This window comes from Xiphias gladius, chromosome 15 (assembly GCF_016859285.1).
Source record: "Xiphias gladius isolate SHS-SW01 ecotype Sanya breed wild chromosome 15, ASM1685928v1, whole genome shotgun sequence".
NCBI classification, from domain to species: Eukaryota; Metazoa; Chordata; class Actinopteri; order Istiophoriformes; family Xiphiidae; genus Xiphias; species Xiphias gladius.
In genome coordinates, this window is record NC_053414.1 from 18366317 (window position 1) to 18384288 (window position 17972).

The 17972-nt window shown below is 40.1% G+C and overlaps 3 protein-coding genes across 3 annotated transcripts; 1 reads left to right on the plus strand and 2 right to left on the minus strand.

Annotated features, from left to right (window-relative positions):
• Window positions 1–23: 23 nt before the first annotated feature.
• chic2 (cysteine-rich hydrophobic domain 2) lies at window positions 24–7161 on the minus strand. Its single transcript, XM_040146414.1, has 6 exons — window positions 6833–7161; window positions 5065–5119; window positions 4567–4722; window positions 4334–4390; window positions 4101–4160; window positions 24–3101 (listed from the first exon to the last, which is right to left on the minus strand). The coding sequence occupies exons 1-6, from the start codon at window positions 6964–6966 to the stop codon at window positions 3051–3053; spliced, it is 513 nt and encodes a 170-aa protein (XP_040002348.1). The 5' UTR covers window positions 6967–7161; the 3' UTR covers window positions 24–3050.
• A 1347-nt stretch (window positions 7162–8508) lies between these two features.
• On the plus strand, window positions 8509–10416 carry rhbdd2 (rhomboid domain containing 2). The gene has a single exon (XM_040147163.1). It carries the CDS (start codon window positions 9030–9032, stop codon window positions 9996–9998), a length of 969 nt encoding a protein of 322 aa, XP_040003097.1. The 5' UTR covers window positions 8509–9029; the 3' UTR covers window positions 9999–10416.
• A 534-nt stretch (window positions 10417–10950) lies between these two features.
• LOC120800804 (OCIA domain-containing protein 1) lies at window positions 10951–14831 on the minus strand. Its single transcript, XM_040147164.1, has 8 exons — window positions 14609–14831; window positions 14239–14323; window positions 14056–14109; window positions 13907–13954; window positions 13127–13256; window positions 12868–13040; window positions 11525–11692; window positions 10951–11384 (listed from the first exon to the last, which is right to left on the minus strand). Exons 1-8 carry the CDS (start codon window positions 14660–14662, stop codon window positions 11347–11349), a joined length of 750 nt encoding a protein of 249 aa, XP_040003098.1. The 5' UTR covers window positions 14663–14831; the 3' UTR covers window positions 10951–11346.
• Between the last annotated feature and the right edge of the window lie 3141 nt (window positions 14832–17972).

Sequence of the window (17972 nt, forward strand, 5' to 3'; positions counted from 1 at the left end):
ACGAGATTATAGAAAAATGACTCATTTTCTGTGCAGGGTTCAATCACAGTCTGAGATCAATGAACATTTGCATCAGCATACACCGTGCGCACACACACACACACATACACGCGCACACCAGATATCTGCGTATGGGCTTATGCCTTGATTTACACAGAACAGACCACGATCAAGAAAACAGAAAAGTGACTGATGAACCAATAGGGCCCAGTGGTAATCAAGTGAATCTGGGTCCTTTTAACACATTAACCAACACAATTTCTGAGCTTTGTGGGTCCATAGTGTATGTCCTTCCTTTCCTGTCCGAACAGGAAGCCCACAAAAAGATTAAAAAGGTTAGTCGTCTTTTTCTTAGGGGCATCTTTCCATTTCAAAACAAACTCCAAATACATCATTTTACAACCGTTCAAGTAATGTGTAATTTGTTTTATATCATACTTGACACCCCGGTGCAACTTTGGAACATACGTGGTGGTGAGATTTTCCAATGCTACACATTGTTTATCTAGTATATTCCCCTGAGTGTGACCCATACAATCAACCAGAGCTTAGTGACCTAAAACTAAGTGGCTTCGTTCAAATTCTTGCAATACACAATCTCACAGTCTCAGTGAGTGTCTTGGTGTTTTTATAAATCAAGAGGCGTGCTGATTGGGAAAAGCTAAATCGGCATCATATTCAAAAAGGCCTCCTTTTTCTGTTCTCCCTTTTCTCCTACTCGCCGGCAAATGATTACGTGTTTAATTAAACTGAGATGTGCTTTATGATATGATGTGTGACATCTTGACGGTTGTAAAAATAGTCTTAGGGCTTTATCTCAAAGCGGGAATGTTGGTTAGCTAGAAACTGAACAAAAAAAAAACAAAAAAAAAAAATCAAGCCTGGAACAACTTTTCCCCCCTTAAACCTGCGTAAACTGACATGTTATCACTTTATAAAGTTGATATAGCAAACAGTCGCCTATTTCCACATCCTGTAGAGACAGAGCAACGTTAGCATTCACTGGGAGTCGTGTTCCCGGCCACCTGATGAATAGCCAATATTCACCCTCCCGGGGCTCCATTATTGGTCTCTACTGGTTCCTGTGGAAATATCTGGCTCTTCAGATGCTAAAAGCTCCACTCTGACCGCCAGCTGGTGTCTAACTTTGTCTGTCTGTTGTTTGGTGCTGGGAAGGTAATGTATTGTGGGTTTATCAGAGCTTTTCCTCGGAAAACAGCTGCCTGCTACTGCTGCGGCTGCTGCCAACAAGACTGATGAGGGTAGTGAGAGTGAACCAAGACAGTAAAGTTACGGGCCAGAGACCCAAACAATGAGCTGAAAATTGCAAAAAAAAAAAACGCTTTGTAGAGCTGGGAGTAACTGCTGGGGGTGATCATTTTTTTTCTGGGTTCATCATTACAAGTAAATCATTTTCACTTTACAGTCACTTTTCCATTGTTAAAATAAAAATACCGTCACTTTAAAGTCCCTGTTCCTGATCTGGGAGTAGTCTAATCTTACTCTGCACACTTATGCAGCTAACTGTAGTAATCCTGCATCATGATACAGAACAATGGTATTACCAAACACCTAATAAAGAGGATCTTACACTCTTGGTCACTCCAGGCCTCTGAATGTAGTAAGTCAGATTATATCTAAAACAGAGGAACTTCCTTGTCAGAGCCACATCCTCAACTTGAAACTCTCGTATAAGTAAGCCATGGTCTGCAGATAAGGATCAGAGGCCATGTGAAGGTGTTAAGGACAAAGCGATTGTGTGCTTTAGTGTTGACACGACCATATAGACAAAAATGAAACAACCATAGCATAATTTTGAGGAGAAAAAAAAAAAAATCATGAATGCACATATCATATGCACACTCATGCACTCATAAATTACTACATCAAAAGTAACAACGATCAGTTATGGCAAAGACGTACTTCAAAAGAAAGAACCCTGCTATACAGAGTAAAGAGTATCTCTTCATGTCTGATTTGTCTTTTTTGCATACATTTCTCTCACACAGACACACAGACACAGTGAAAAGGTATGCAAGCCTTGACTTCCTCGCTTTCACCAAGACGGTAAACAAAACTTGAGATACTAAAAAAATATAAAGAAACCAAGAATTCCTCTCATCATGACCAGTGGCCTTCTTTCCAGCCTACTTGTTCCACCGCAACTCAGAAGCCGTTGCTAGGCAGCCAGCCCATCACGTGGACACACATCATTTTCTAGGTAAACAGTGTAACATAAAGACCAATTCATACTATGGAGAGTACGACAAATTTGTGTGTGATTGTCACTGGGTTAGGGTGATGCACAGTAATTGTGCAGAGATATGAAAGGAAGTGAGAGGATAAGAATCTCTGGTATTTGATAAGAAGAGTGAAATTTTTGAGTTCAGCTGTTTTGGCTGCTTGCCCAACATTTTCCTGTGAGACTAGTCAGTCTGCTACAGAGTTGATTTGGACGAAGGTTCCTTTGGAGTTCCATGTCATGTTGCCTCCACAGCCTCCAGGATCTGGAGCACCAAACCAACTGTTACAAAAGCACTAGGGTGTATTTTTTGCAGGTGAAGTTGGCGGCGCGACAATACGTAACATGTGAAAGTGTTTGTTTTCTCATGGTCTGACTGTGCCATGTGCTTAGGTTAGGGAACATACACGTGACAAAATTCCAGTTGTAGCACACAGAACTCAGTTCGAGAGTCCAGTCTCCAGCTCTGTCTCCACAATCGATAACACTGCCCAGGGCAGGGTCTCCCCTGGCACCCCGCGGGCTGGTGCTGGCTTGCAAGGCTTGACACTGTGTCAGCTTGTCCGACAGGTCATGGTTCACTGGTGAATTCAGTGCTGGAGTGGGGATGCTGGATTTGTAAACAAGGGTGTAGATAAGGTCTGTATGGGAGAACGAGTCAAAGAGAAGAGTGGAAGGATTGATGCTACCCTGTAAACAAAAATATTGTAGTATTTTGGGAAGGGTGGTTATTCAGAAGCTTGACAGCCATTCTGGTTCTGTGACAGAGCTGGGCAGCAGTGGTGGTTTGAAATCAGCTGCAGTCAGGCTAGTCCGGTCTGAAGATGGGGATCTTAGGTAGGAACTCTATTAGGATAACCTGCAGGTGATAAGAGAAAAAGCTGTTGGTGGTGTGTCAGGGTTGGATGTTAAAAGAGTATCTACTGTGAGACGACAGCGGTTTTTCAAGTGGTATGGTGATAATATTTCTACCAAAGTATCTCAGTTCATATTGGGTCACTAAAGGCAATACTGCAAATCAATGCTGCAGGACTTCTTTATGGCACCATCAGTTTCACAGAAATTCTGCATTAATACCGTGAAGTACCTTGGTTTTTCAAGTATTCAATTCACTGGGTTATCCATGAACAGACATTGCCATCTGGTTACGTTATCTATGTACAGTTTCTCAACCGAATAATCACAAAATGTACAATGTCGCAAAATACATGGTTATCGGGTTATGATATCATTCATACCATAATAAAGGATTTATCACCCACCCCCTATGGTGTGTGGGTCAGCAGGGGTGAGGGAAAACATTTACTTTTAAGTCCATGCAATCAACATCAGCACTGTGTGAAAGAAGACAGCCTCTTCGTTAATTTTAAATGAGACTACTATGCTGATGCTGCGGGAGCCCTGACGCAGAGGGTTCAAGCAAAAAAAAAAAAATAAATAAAAAAAGAACAAAACAAAAAGCAGCAAAAAGCTGAACCTGACTCAACTCTTGCTACAATACAATGTCCCTTCATCTGGCTGTGTATTGTTGAGCAATCAAACACGTGCCAGCGCACAATCCAGGAAGGTTACTATGTTACATGAATTCTGTAATTCTACTGTTGGCTAATGTCTACCTGGGGATTGTTGCGACTGAAGATAAAATGAATGCAACTGCGATATATTTTCTGTTGTAAAATCTTTCCTCATTGCATCACACACCACTGTGCAGTATTTTGGTGTCTGAAAAGCCTTTTTAAACATAGTGCTGTTTCTGTCCCGAATGCTCTGTATTACTGCTTTTCATCAAGTATTTTGGGATGGTTGCGACAAAAAAAAAATGTACAGAAGCCAAACAATAACCACAGCAGATACTTACATATTCCATCATGTTGTTGGTTTCACACTTCCTTTTGCTTAGTCTCCAATGCAAACACAACTGCAGACAGAATGCAACAGTGATCAGAGAATGTGTATGTGTGTGTGTGTGTATATATATATATATATATATATATATATATATATATATATATATATATATAATATATATAACATGCCTTAACATGGTACACTACTAATACACAGATGTCGTTATGTGTCTTCTCTACTCACCTTGTGGTAAAGTCTGCTGTTCTCCCACTCCAGGAGCTTCTCTATAGATCTTCTTGTCTGGAAAGCACCAGTGACATCAAATAACATTGTTTTCATCAAAACATTCGTCCTTTTCCTGAATCCTTAGTTCATTTGTATTCACTGTGATGTTGTTGCCAGTGCAAAAGAAGTTGGGTGTGATGTTTAAACATTACGATCATGTGAGTGAGGGACAGTGTAGGTGGATCTCTCACCCTCTTACTGAGGCAGATGACAGGCCACAAACTAAAGCCCAACGTGCAACAGCAGCAGAGGCAGCCACACAGGAGCCACCGCACGTTCACTGGCAGTGTTTTCCTCAGGCAGCTGTTAACACGGTTGATACTGGCTTTGAATTCCTCCGGTGCCACCTTAGGGAAGCACATTTCCATGGTATAGTTAAGAAAGTAACATTTAATGCCCTTATATGGCAGGTTTATGTAGAGTTCTGCTCTCTTTTCCCAGCCACAGAAATGTAGTTTGTGTTTCGTATTGGCGATGAGATAAATGGTTACCGTTTGATCAAAAGGAAAAAATAAAAAAAATAAAAAAGCAGCCCTTTGAAGAGAGCTAGAAATTAATGTAAAAATAATAAAATTATGTATATGTTGGCTGGCGGATGCAACTGAATGTAAATCTTGAAGTGGAGAAAATGTGAGGATGTGACTGTGTCATAGTTAATATGTACTGATGAATAACAACAAGACACTCACCTTCCCTGTAAGTGCTGAAGGAAATTCTGACTCAAATTTGTTACTAAGCCCAAACCTGTAGGGGAGAGGGAAAAAAAGTAGACTGTCATGCATAAGTATAAACACACTGTATTTGGATAACTGGCTTGAATAAACAAACATTTGCCATGTGGCATGAAGTCTATCACATGTGCTATTCACTCTTGTGGGGTAATATTTTACTTCAGTTAGCCAAAAGTAAAACTACTGAGCCCAGCAGGTATAATTCAATTATTATTGTTTAAATTTAATACACATCAGGATATATGTACCATCTCATCTTTAAGGGAGCCATATAAAAGACATATTATTATAATATCATCATCATCAAAACAGAATCCATCTGATATTTCATATAAAATATTTAAGTGATTTAAAATATGATACAGAGTTGTGTTAAACACCCCAAACCCCAAGTATATCCACGTATCTTAGTTCTAAACCTAACTAAAACTGCATTATACAGAAGAAGCCCATTTAGATCGCCCACGATTTAATACATATCACTATGTATTTTGGGTTTGGGCATCACACAGCCACGCGTTTGGGTCAGGCATCCATGATTACCAACAAGAGTAACAAAGGAGTCCTGAGATCCAATGTAGTATTAAAACTGTGTGAGAAAGAGTGGGGAGGGGGATAAATGTGATAACTTTAAAGTGATAGGGAATGAACTCAGTAGTTTGGACCTAAATCTAAAATAAAACAAAGACGCTAACTTGCAGCTGACACTGTGGGTGCTCCTCCCTACCTGACTGGACAAAACACAACATCCAGTGACTTCAGTTCCTATTGCTAAAACAACTTAATGTTAATATTCTGCTGGAAACAGTTAAACGTTTATTTTTTTAAAGTTAAAAAAAAAAAAAAAAAAAATTATTTAGAGTAAAAAAAAAAAACTTGCTTATTTCTGCTACTTAGCTGTAAAAATCATTGTAAAAAGAGTGAAGGGTAGGAAGAAACTGGGGCTAAATTGGTTAACTGTCAGCCCAATCATCTCTATACAAGTTCCTCAAACCATGTGATTAGATCAGGTATCACCACTTTCCAAAATGACTCATAGGGGTGTCACATCTGAAAGCACTCATGTAAGCAGACAACATATTTGTCAGTGCCTTCTCAACCATTTCTAATCCCTGTTAAAAAAAAAAAAGTCATAGGACTACAGAACAAACATTTTGTCGAAAAATGCTAACATTTGCTAATTCCTGCTTCTCGACAGTTTTATATCACAATACACTGAATATCTTTGAGATTTGGACCGTGAGTCGCAGAAAACACGACACTTTTTAAGTTTTCACCTTGGAAGCATTTTTTTTCACTATTTTTGATCGCTAGCCTGACGATTAATCGCAAAATAACCGGCAGGCGATATGATAATGAAAATTATTGTTAGTTGCAGTCTTTGACGAGTCTGATCGTGTGTTCAAGTCCTGAAATAGTGGCACCAGTAACGGGGACAGACTGTCTTGACAGGACAAGACCTAACAAAACCGCATTTGAAATGATCAAAGGTAAATATTCTTTAGGTCACGTACTTCAGCTAAAACGAAAGCTAAATCTAATCAGCCACTCCTCGCCTGCTCGCAGAGTTAGCCCGCTGCTAGCTGTAGCTAGCTGGCTACGGTAGGTCACCGGCGGCGGCTAGCTCAGCTAGCAGCCGGCTAACCACGGAGCCCGCGGCTGCCGATCGCTTCACGGTAGCGGTGAGCTCCTCTCGCGCTGCCCGTGAGCCCCGGCGGTTGCTTACACAGTGACGTGGCCGGATCCTCGCACCACCACCGGGTCCGGAGCGTACTTGAGGAGCTGCTCCTCCGCGGCCCTGTCCTCGTCCTCCTCTTCCTCCTCCTCCTCTTCGTAAATCTCATCAAAGTCCTCCATCATCGCACGACTCGGCCTCGCGCTTCCCGGGAGCGACACCGGGAGAGACACGGTGCCGACGGAGAGCGAGACCTTACCGAGAGAACGGTGCAAAGAGAACCGCGAAGACAAGCGCAGGAAAATAGCAAGCCGTCCCGGAGACGATTCAGTTCACATCGTTCAGTAAGCTCCGAAACAAAACATCAACATCCGCCGCAATAACCGCACGACACCGGAAGGGGGACAGACGTGCTGACGTCTGATTAATTGTTCATTTATTCATTTATTCATTTATTTACAATCACGCAATTTACGGTAGAATGAGTTTGTAACATGCAGAACTCGCCGTGGTTTTTCACTTATGTGAGAAAACCTGTTGTTTCAGTTCTTTCACTGCAGCAGGTATGATAAGGACTGCCTGACTAATTATATCATAAACATCATCAAATCATATATTTGTAAACATAAATAGCCTGACAACAAACCCTTTTCTCCCCTGTTTTTTTTATTGGAACAAAAAACTACATTTTTGCTAACAATGAAGACAGAAAATCTGTCAAAAATATAGAGTCCCTGTGGCTCATTTGTGTCATTTGTGTGCTTGTGGTGTTTTTAAATTTAAATCATGTCCTTCCCCTGGCTTTCATAATCTCTGGTGCCTGTTTGTTATTTATTCATCTTACTCTATACGCTAGTGTACACTTGTGTCAACTCGTTCCGTAATTTTACATAAAGTTTGGTTATGTTGGAAAAATGACAAAACAAAGGACATCTTAAATTAAAAGAGAAGAAGAAAACTAAACTGGACACACTGTAGCAAGACTATAGGTTCTTTAATATTTTAATAACTTCAATGTCGCTAGTTGTTTTTGTATTTGTTTCATCTCAAATCAAGTCGCAGTGAACTAAAAGTTTTCTAGAGATATGTGTATTTGCGCGATGGGGACAACGTTCAGATCCAAAAAGCAATAACATGTAAAAATACTCAACGACAAGTTTCAAAACTTCTGCATTCAAAGTTTTACTTCAATAAAAGTGCAGAGGTGTTGAAGTACAATCGACAATGTGTATCTAGTATCAAAACTAGTATTTATTATAAAGAGGGTTATGATAGTTTATTATATTACTGGATTATAATTACTGATTAATTAACAAGTAGGCAGAATTTCAATGTTGTTTTTAAACGCGGAGCCAATTTTACCTACTTTAAAAAAACTACTGGGCTGTTTAATCAGTGGGTTATATTCTGCAAATGATTTTATCTTCTGCATGTGAAATCTTTAAGAATAAAGCAAATGAAATAAATATTATATTTAGGACAGTCAATTATAAAAACCTCGATACCCCTGTACCTAATTTCAGTCTTTGAGTACAAATATTAAGTTACTTCCCATCATTACTTCTATTCCATGCAGCCCCTGATGTAGTTGGATTGGAGACTGCGATGAATAATATGGCATAAAATTATCAAATGAATTGCAGTAAAAATGGTGCTACTACGACAACTACTACAACTAATACTAATAATACTACTAATAAAAATAATAAGCCGGAAGTTGAGCAAAATCCCCTTCAAAATACGACACGAGCGTTGACAAGAAGTTACATTTAGTCATCCTCTTTATCCGAAAGCTATGGATATCCGAATTTCGCAGTTCTGACTCACATACATCTCATATGTGTGGTTGCTTTAATTCATGCACGCAGGTAAAGGTAACTTTCAGTCAAAAAATGTGCCACCGGTCGTCAATACGCGTTTTATTTCGAAAGGTCTGACCAGAAGTTGTTTTTTTGTAACACCCAAGCCAGTCTGATGCTACACACACTTCTGAAAGAGGCGACTGCTCAGCTGTCGTGTACGTGCTGCCGTCTAAAAATATTAAATCTTTGAATGTGAAATTGAATGTATCCCTTGAGCTCGAGAGCTGCACCGGCCCGAGAGGTTTACAGTAGACATCGTCTGGATAAGACAGTACTTCCTGTCTGAGAAGCGTGGAGACGACTGGACCACGGTGGGTTTGGTGAATTGTTTCGTAGACTTTTGCTTTAGTTTATTAGGTGTGGATGACCGGCGTTATTTTGGGACAATGACACGAACGGATTACTTTAAAATGATCTCACAAGTTTTCAAGGACGCTGTTCCTGTCATCACCAGCGGGATTTTCACAGTGGCCCTTTTATCATGTGTTTTGTTTGGTATCCAAACATACTTCAACTTGACCCCGGGGGTCTTCAGCGTTGGTGCCACTGTTTTTCAAAAAGGACACATCCACAGGCTTTTCGCGCACCCTTTTTATCACAAAACCTTTGCTCAGCTTCTCCTGAACATCGCAGCCCTGGTGCTTCTCAGTGGCAGCTTGGAGAAAGGTGTCGGCACGGTCCGTTTCCTGTTCTCGTTCCTCCTGCTGTCCACCACCACAGGCTTGTTTTACAGCTTCCTGGACCTTCTGCAGGATGACAGCGGCCAGGGCCACACCGAGGGGCTGGTTCCTGTGGCCCTGGCCTGTGTTGCTCTGACCACCATGCACACAAAGATGACTAAAGGATTCCTGTGTGGAGTCAGTTTCCCCACCATGGCACTCCCTTGGGTGTTACTCATAATCACCACTGCCCTCATTCCTCACTCTGTGCTCCCCTGTAATGTCATTGCCATCCTGATGGGGTGGATGTATGGGAGAGGATGGTTCTCTCTTCTGGACGTGTCCGAGGCCAGGGCTGGCGTTTTGGAGAAGACGATGCCTTTCAGGTTGCTGAGGAGCATCGACGGTGTTAAGTTTGTCCCTGCTTCCACAGAGGAGAGGAGGAAGACCCTGCTTCCACAAATCAATCCAACGCCTGGGTCTTACCCGGTCCAGGCTTATGCTCCATTATCCAGCATTAACACTGCTGATGCCACAGCCGTGATGTACGAAGGCTGGCCGAACTCAACCAGTGCTCTGTCTGGTCCTACAACACCTCTCCATGCTCATGGACATGGGTCAACACATAGCTTTGGGTTAAGTCATAGCCACAGCTGCAACCACAACCACCATGCTCATAGTAGTGGTCAGCTTTAGTTAAGCTAATTTACTTGATTGCTATACAACAATACCTATATGCAGATAAGCCATATTCTATTAATACTGCTTTAGTTTCCACTCCTAAACCACAGAAAGCGATGGTACACCTGCCGCATCGCTTGTCATTGAATTGTGTGGACTACAATGTCAAATACGTGGGAGAGAAACAAACTGGCAACTGACAAGATGTTTTCAGGCCTCTGTTTGCCGAGTCTACCTTCTCGAATAATCAAGTAACATTTCTCTGAATGTTTAAATGTTACAGGTGACTTTTGTACATAAGTTTAAATTTTACAGTCTTTTGTAATATTTGTTTCGTATTTCTACAAATAAATATGTATAAAGCTTAACTAAAAACATTGTGTCCAGATCAAAACTCAAATTTACATTTGTTAAACCCTAACTGTTGCAGAATGGTAATTTTTGGGCACTTCCTGTCCTGTATTTACACCCGGTTCAGGATAAAGTGGTGAGTATCCACACACTGGAAAACTTTATTTGACTGGGGGGAAAAAAAGGAACGTTTCAACCCTACCAGGTCTTTATCAGCTTTAACACAGGACAGAGTATAACAGTATATGGACACAAAACTGATTGCATCCTGCTGATGTCATGGTCAAGTATCAAACAAAAAATATGTAACACTTACAATACAACCAAAAGCCTGTATCTGTTCTGCGTGGTGAGGTCATGTTATGCTGTAGTGCTCTTTTCAAAAATATTTTTTAAATGTATTGATAATGTATCTCCTGGGTCTTGTTGTGTAGTTTGTGTCACTCGGCCATGATGTTAGCAAGATATCTTACTGGCCATTTGCCTGATGAAGACAACTGACTTTTCTTCTCCTATAAAAAGGTTTTTGAGAGCTTTCATCATATTTTTTCTCCTCAAACCTTAATTGTTAACATGTTTTATTCAGTTCTCAGCTTTTCAACTATAAATCTAGTTGGTATACATGCCCCTAAACCAATGCTTTTATTAAAGACTAACAACATTTCAACAAACTATCACTTGCTTGTGAACAAACTATCTTGAGTGTAACAAGTTGCCCTCTAATAGCAGTAAAATGTAGCTTCAATATTGTTTTTTGGTTCTGTTTACATTTTTTGCTAGTGAAGATGAAAGAGGTACACTAAATTCAAATCAGTGCCAAGGCACAGAGAGAAACAGTTTTAGTCCTAAAGCAGTTTGGTTTAATTGACTCACTCACAAATACATACTGATCAGAAACTCATACAGCTTCATGACACCTGAGGCTTAGTCACACTGGAGCAGAGTGGCGACTGAGCTGCCTACGTATCACAGTGTTGGTGTCGCAGATCATATCTTAAGCTCAAATGAGGACTCATTCCTCCCAGGTGTCTCCATAAATGTTCTTCTTCGCTGTAACATAAAAGAGAAAAGGAAAAAAAACGTTTGTTTTCACAAATTAATCTAAAGACAACAGTTGTACTTGAATATCAACCACTGAACTTTTCCTAACCCAGCAAGTGTATTTACACATCTCCGCAGTAGCAGCTTACCCTCTTTCTTGGGTCTCTCTCGCTCCCTGTCAGGTGTTGATTTGAGCAGCGTCTCGGCCTTCTGGGTGAGTGCGACCTCATAGTTCTCTCTGTTTTTGAGCCTCAGGTCCTCATAGAGGATAGGCTTCCTCCTGGGCTCCTCCTCTTCTACATATGACCGGCCTGAAGCTGATGGGGACAGGGCCAGAGAAACAGGTCACTACGAATTGGGCAGAAAAGTGGGAGGGCTGACTAATCTACATAAAAACAAGCTTGCTTACTGCCAAAGTAAAACTTATCAGCAGTGGGAGGAACAATCCACTGAAGAACAGATTTGCCAAAATGCAAAAAAAGCGCTAGAATTAGCTTATTCTGAAAAATCAGTAAGAATTAGTCATCTTTTTTTTGCATAGCAAAATATAAAATAATGCTATTTTAATCTATTTTTTTCCATTTTCTAAGTTCAACACTCGAAAGAAGGCCTTTGACTATAGCTCCACACATCTGGTGCCACAACAATTAGTTGGCCAACTGAAAATTAACTGGCAACTAATTGATGATTGTCTGACTAGTTATGTTTTGGAGGAAAATGCCAAATATTTGATGGTTCCAGCATCTATAAAGTGAGAGTTTGTTGCTTTCCTTTGTCTTAACATTATAGGAAACTGAATATCTTTGGGTTTTTGACTGTTCATTGGACAGAACAAGAAATTTAATGACATCGACTTGGGTTTTGAGAAATTGTGATGGACATTTAACAGTTTTTCTGATGCTATTGTGTAAACAATGTAGAAAATAATCTGCAGATTAAATTGATTCTCAAAATAATTATTAGTTGGAGCCTTACGCACACCACAGCTCCCTTTTTGTTTTTGGTTGAGCGTGACGTATTTCCCTCCAACTTCATCCACCGAAAGATTTTTTGAAAATGTCAGAAATGCATTTTAATGTTGCCATACTATTGACTTTGACCAACATCTTTCAAATGAATGGCGAAAATCAGTCCAGTAATAATTCTACTGCCAAAATTGGACCACTTGTGAACTAGGACTGTAGACAACTTTTCACCTTTAGCAACAGTATCACAGTGTATCAAAAGCTGGTCCATTGCTAGATCTTCATCTTTGCCTCATGGTTTGTCATTTGAAAAGTATAATAACTGGAAAAGATTAGGCTTTTGTCAACCAAATGACTTTTTAACAACTTCACCTATTATATTTTTGATTAGCAAAAGTCAATATCATATTGCTGGTTTACACTGAACGGTTGGGTCCAAGACCTATACATGCATTTTTGCAGAAGATGATCATTATTCATTATTGCACTGTTTTTGAAAAAGCTCATACAGCGGCTCTCTGTGATACCTGGAGCGCTGAAGTCATCTGCTCTGTCCATTTGCATAGGTGGATCTGGCTTGAAGCCATATTCAAAATCTCTGCTGTTGTTGGGCATCTGGCTGGGGGCTTCTGCTGGCTGGAACATAGGGTCGAATGACTGGGTGTCTGGGTCACTCAGCTCTGACTGAGGACCTTTGGAACTGCGGAGGAGAACAAAATACTGGTAAAGGGGTAGTCAATTAGATAAAAACAGGCAGTAATATAATCGAGTGAGTGTGGTACTCACTATTTCTGAGGCAGTCCTGTCCTCTGTCTAAGGGCTTCTCCGAGAGGGGAGTTCTCCAACCTCTTGAACTTCTCCTGGCAAGTCTTCATGTACGACATCTTCCCAGCCAGGTAGCCACAGAAGCCAGCAACTGGAGTGACAAAAAAAAAAAAATTTGCTCATACAAATAAATCTTTAATAACAGAGACACAGCCATTAGAAATTGGCCATATGAGAACTTTTAAATGTATTTTTTTAGATTAGTACCTCAGTAGGGATGATGCAACATCATTTTGGCCATGGCCATTTGCTCTTCCGTATGATATTTAATTTGAACTAGGGGCAGGTGATATAATAATTGTGAAAAGTATCGTTAGTAATGTGAATATGGCACTGTACTGTAGCAAAACAGGTACAGGCATTGAATGTTACCATCACACAGCTGGACCGGTTAAAATAAATTCAGAAATTGCATCACTTGACCATAAAGCAGCCTTTAAGAGTCTCAGTCTCAAGAAAAGTCTCATTTACGAAAACATATACACTGAGCTGCCAGTTTATTAGGTGCACCTAGTGGTAACAGCAACGGTCCTGCGATAAATCCTACCTTCGTCAAGGTTATAATGTTCAGTTTCAGTTTTCTTGAAATTGTTTTATAGAGGTGTTGATTCAGTGTTGTGGTCATTTTAGAGACTGTGGTTTGTGGTGCGGGTAAGTCTGAGAGGTGTTTGTAACAGTCTACCCATTAATATGAGGCACCTGAGTGTATACATCCCCCAGCTTTAACATTCATGAACTTACAGGCCACTTTGGGTAGCGCTCCAAACCTTGGAGATGCAGACAGGGTCCCTACAAATTTAAACACAACAGGGTCACTTTAAAAGTCAAGATGTATTTATATCTATTTGAAAGATATTTTGTTGGTTCCTCTACGTTATGCATAGGATTACCTCGGGCAACTAGGGCTTGAGTGATAGCCATGCTGACCACAGAGAAGGGCACCGCTGTGAAGGAAGCATGTCGATGTCAACGACTCGATACGTAGGGTGTCAAAGAAACATCTTTCCACTTAGTATACTCAAAAAAAAAACAAAAAAAACGATCTGATCTGTGTGCGCAAGACATAAACTTACACCTGTACCAAAAGCTCTCCTGGTTGCACTCTCTAAAAATCCTCCTCTCTTCATCTGTGGGGATGTAGTCCATGCCCACTGGCGCCTGCAGGTGCGCGCGCAACACGCGCAGCGCAACACACACACACACACACACACACACACACACACACACACACACACACACACACACTTTAGTGTTAAACTTAAATTCGTTCATTAATAGGCACTAGACTCGTTGGCAAGTCACAACCAGCGAGTCTAGTGATGGCAACAAAACCTGTCGTTTCTTAATAAGCCCGTCGGTATCTGCAGCACATCTGAAGTTAACGCTAAGCTAGCCAACACGTTAGCACACTGTTGGATAAGGCGCGTCTTTCGGCGTGTTTACCTGTGCTCCTCTGCGCTGCTGCTCCTCCGAAAAACCCGTGGTGGTGGATGACATGTTGACGTCAAAGTCTGTGCTAATGTCAGCTTTCAAAGCATGTGAAATAACAAAGTTTTAGCCACTCGCCAGACTGACTTCTTCACTGTTAGGTACAATGTCATTGCTCCAGCTAACACATTGGCATTACCCGGAAGTAAAAAAGAGAGGCATTTAGGTTAGACGAGCTGAGAAAAGTGTTGTTAGAATTTATGCTTGTTAATCAACACCCATAAAGAATAAACGGGGCAAATTATTTTTTAAATAATCATACATTGCTGTTTTATTGAAATACAAAGTCCTTGAAGAGTACAACATTTAGGCAGCTTAATTTAGGCAGTTAGTAATGTGAGCTTTAATCGGGATCTTTTATTTTGAAAGTTCAAAGCGCTTCGTAAAAGTATTAAAAAGTCGAACTACGCCCTCTATTGGCTGTACAAATAATGACAAGTCATCCCAGCATAATAGGGGAATAATTAGCTTTTTGGAATATAAAATAGCAATGCATATTAATATTGACATATGTTACATAATATTACATTGCATTGTATCACGTTTATCCCTATATAATAATTGTTTATATTACTATTATATTGTTTTTATTGTACTTTTATTTTATAGCATATGCTAGATCACGGTAGTATTCTTTTTCAGTTTTATTATATATTTTTAATGGTATTGATACTGTATAGTAATGTATATTGCATAATCATAATACTACACACATATTATTATTCACACTCATACCTGTTAGGGGATTTTCTATTGGGTTACGCAGGTCAAGCATGGGCCTTGAGGTCTCAGGCGAAACAGCAGTAAACCTTTCTGAAAGGCACAATATCTTCTCTCCTTGAGACGTCGGGCAGCTGTCTGAGGTTATTTGGGGCAAACAGGGCCATTTTGATAAAAAGTGAAGCAGCATTGCTGTAGTAGCCAAGGTCAAAGTAGATGGCTGTTTTTGCCTGCCTGGACGCCATAGATTGGGGTCTGCTAGAATCCATGGGCATAAGCAGATAACAGTGGCTCCAGACCAGGATGCGCTGACGTTATACTGAAGGCTACATGCAACGTGATCTGAATCAACACGGGTAAAAACATTTCCCTGTTTACAGAATAGCGAACCAATTGACTTACTCCACATACTGTGGAGGCATTGAGCTTGACCATTTCCGGGCTCAAAGTATTCGCAGCATAATCTGTAAAGGTTAAAAGACCGAGCACAGGGGACTGTGCTTCAGAATGGAGACGGCATCATGCGCATTAACTTGTATCGATAATTTCTCCATTCTCCTTGGCCAAGCTTCAATAAATATTTTCAGCATAAGACATCTTGGGCTCCTGACAGCTTTCTTCACTGACGAGTTTACCAATAATCAGCAAAATCTCCACAAAAATACCCAGTGGTGGAAAGTAACCAAGTACATTTACTCAAGTACTGTACTTAAGTACAATTTTGAGGTACTTGTACATAACTTGAGTGTTTACATTTTATGCTACTTTGTACTTCTACTTCTCTACATTTTAGGGGGAAATATTGCACTTTTTACTGCTCTACATTTATCTGACAGCTTTAATTACTAGTTACCGTTCAGATTAAGATTTTACAATTAAAAAAAACATATGATAAGGTTATAAAATACAATACACAACCTCCAAAATAGCTGCGTCTCCTTGGGGCCCCTTGTCATGTTTCAGATATCCATAAACTGTTATCAGTTCCACCAAAGAGACATTTCCCCTCTAAACTTCTAATTTAAATAACTTTTTGGGGAAATTGAGTACTTTTACAGTGTTGTATTCATACTTTTACTTAAGTAAATGATCCCTGTACTTCCTCCACCGCTGCTTATACCCACAATCATGGCTGTCAAAATTGAAATACTAGATTTTTGGACTTCTTTTGCACAAATATTTTTACAAGTCACTAATATATTCTACTGTATTTTATGTACAGTATTTTTAAAGTCATTTCTGTTATTAATTAAATATCCATCTCATCACTTCTTAGCCTGCCAGTTTACCTTATAGTAAAGTAAACTGAAGTCGAGAATGTACAAAGGCACGTAAAAATTACTTTGCAACAATAGATGCGACTAAGCATCATATAGAGCGTACAAAAATATAAGCTTACAAGGAACTTTTAGGATGCATGTCACACATACAGCAGCACACGAAACAACTAAAAACTAAAATTTCAATGCTCGACCACAGGTTTGAAGTCTCAAACTCAGTTGGAAATATAATCATGGCATGTGATGCTCAGAAATAAAAGTGCCGGTTGTATCCATATAGTACTAATTACAACAATCCATGTTTTCTCTGAGTCAAAATACAGTGAGCAGGGTTATTTATATCTGATTGATGTCAAGCTGCCAATAGGGGCAGAATGATACAATGTTGTAATAGCATTGTGCGATGCCTAGGTGATGCTGTTGCACTTGCACAGTGTTTGACAATGAAAACTTGATTGCCTTTGACATGTATAGTTGTAGAAAGTCTAAAAAAAAAAAGAAATCTTTGATGTTTGTGTTCAAAATACGTTAAAGCTGAGAATACAAGATAGAGTACATCTGTTTTTCCAAAGCAGCTCCAGGGAGGAAGAGACAGCTGTGAGAGACAAGATCCCAATCAATAGTCTAACATTTATTGATAAACCTAAAAATAGAGGTGTATTTTTTTTTCCTTTGTTGCCCCAGTTTTTCGTCCATTCAGCTTTTCTGGCAACGTGACATGACAGGAGAGACCAGACTAAAAATCATTTGTGCCTGATCTGTGCTAGTTTTTGTGACGGAGCACCTCCTCTGCAGGTTTTAGTTTCATTTCTGGTAAGCTAAGGTCACACTAGAGCGGCAGGGCACTTGGGCTTATCACAGCAGCACTATGGGGTTATTTGGGTCAGTCCGACGAGCATTTTGGCCGATCACACAGGTACTTAGGAGCATTGGGCTGCAGAGTCACCTGGGATGATCAATAGTGGCACTTGAGTGTCATCAGGTCAATGTGGGGCACTTGAGATAACCTGCTTGGGTCACTGAAGTACCCCTCTGTTGTGATATGTTGGCACAAAATTACCTGCTGACGTAACATTTACATGGATGTTTTCAAAATCTCAGTGCTGATTAATGTGCGCTGCCCCCAATAAATAAACATACATTGAGTGGCCAGTTTATTAGGTACATATTAGGTACATTGTATTGTGTTATAATGAAAGGTGTTTCTGTCATTTAGCCAAAACTCACTGGTTTAAAATTGATGCACAAAAGTATTAGAAACACCTCTCAGTATAACTAGCGATACAATTCAACAGCACTACAAATTGATGCCTATACAT

What these genes read in the sequence shown, in the direction of transcription:
- chic2 (XM_040146414.1), bottom strand. Translation starts at nt 6,966, where the DNA reads ATGATGGAGGACTTTGATGAGATTTACGAAGAGGAGGAGGAGGAAGAG. An exon ending in GGATCCGGCCACGTCACTGT is followed by an intron (nt 5,120 to 6,832) that starts GTAAGCAACCGC and finishes TCTCCCCTACAG; the next exon opens with GTTTGGGCTTAGTAACAAAT. An exon ending in CTTCAGCACTTACAGGGAAG is followed by an intron (nt 4,723 to 5,064) that starts GTGAGTGTCTTG and finishes TGCTTCCCTAAG; the next exon opens with GTGGCACCGGAGGAATTCAA.
- rhbdd2 (XM_040147163.1), top strand. Translation starts at nt 9,030, where the DNA reads ATGACACGAACGGATTACTTTAAAATGATCTCACAAGTTTTCAAGGAC.
- LOC120800804 (XM_040147164.1), bottom strand. Translation starts at nt 14,662, where the DNA reads ATGTCATCCACCACCACGGGTTTTTCGGAGGAGCAGCAGCGCAGAGGA. An exon ending in TCAAGCCCTAGTTGCCCGAG is followed by an intron (nt 13,955 to 14,055) that starts GTAATCCTATGC and finishes TTAAATTTGTAG; the next exon opens with GGACCCTGTCTGCATCTCCA. An exon ending in AGCGCTACCCAAAGTGGCCT is followed by an intron (nt 13,257 to 13,906) that starts GTAAGTTCATGA and finishes TTGTCACTCCAG; the next exon opens with TTGCTGGCTTCTGTGGCTAC.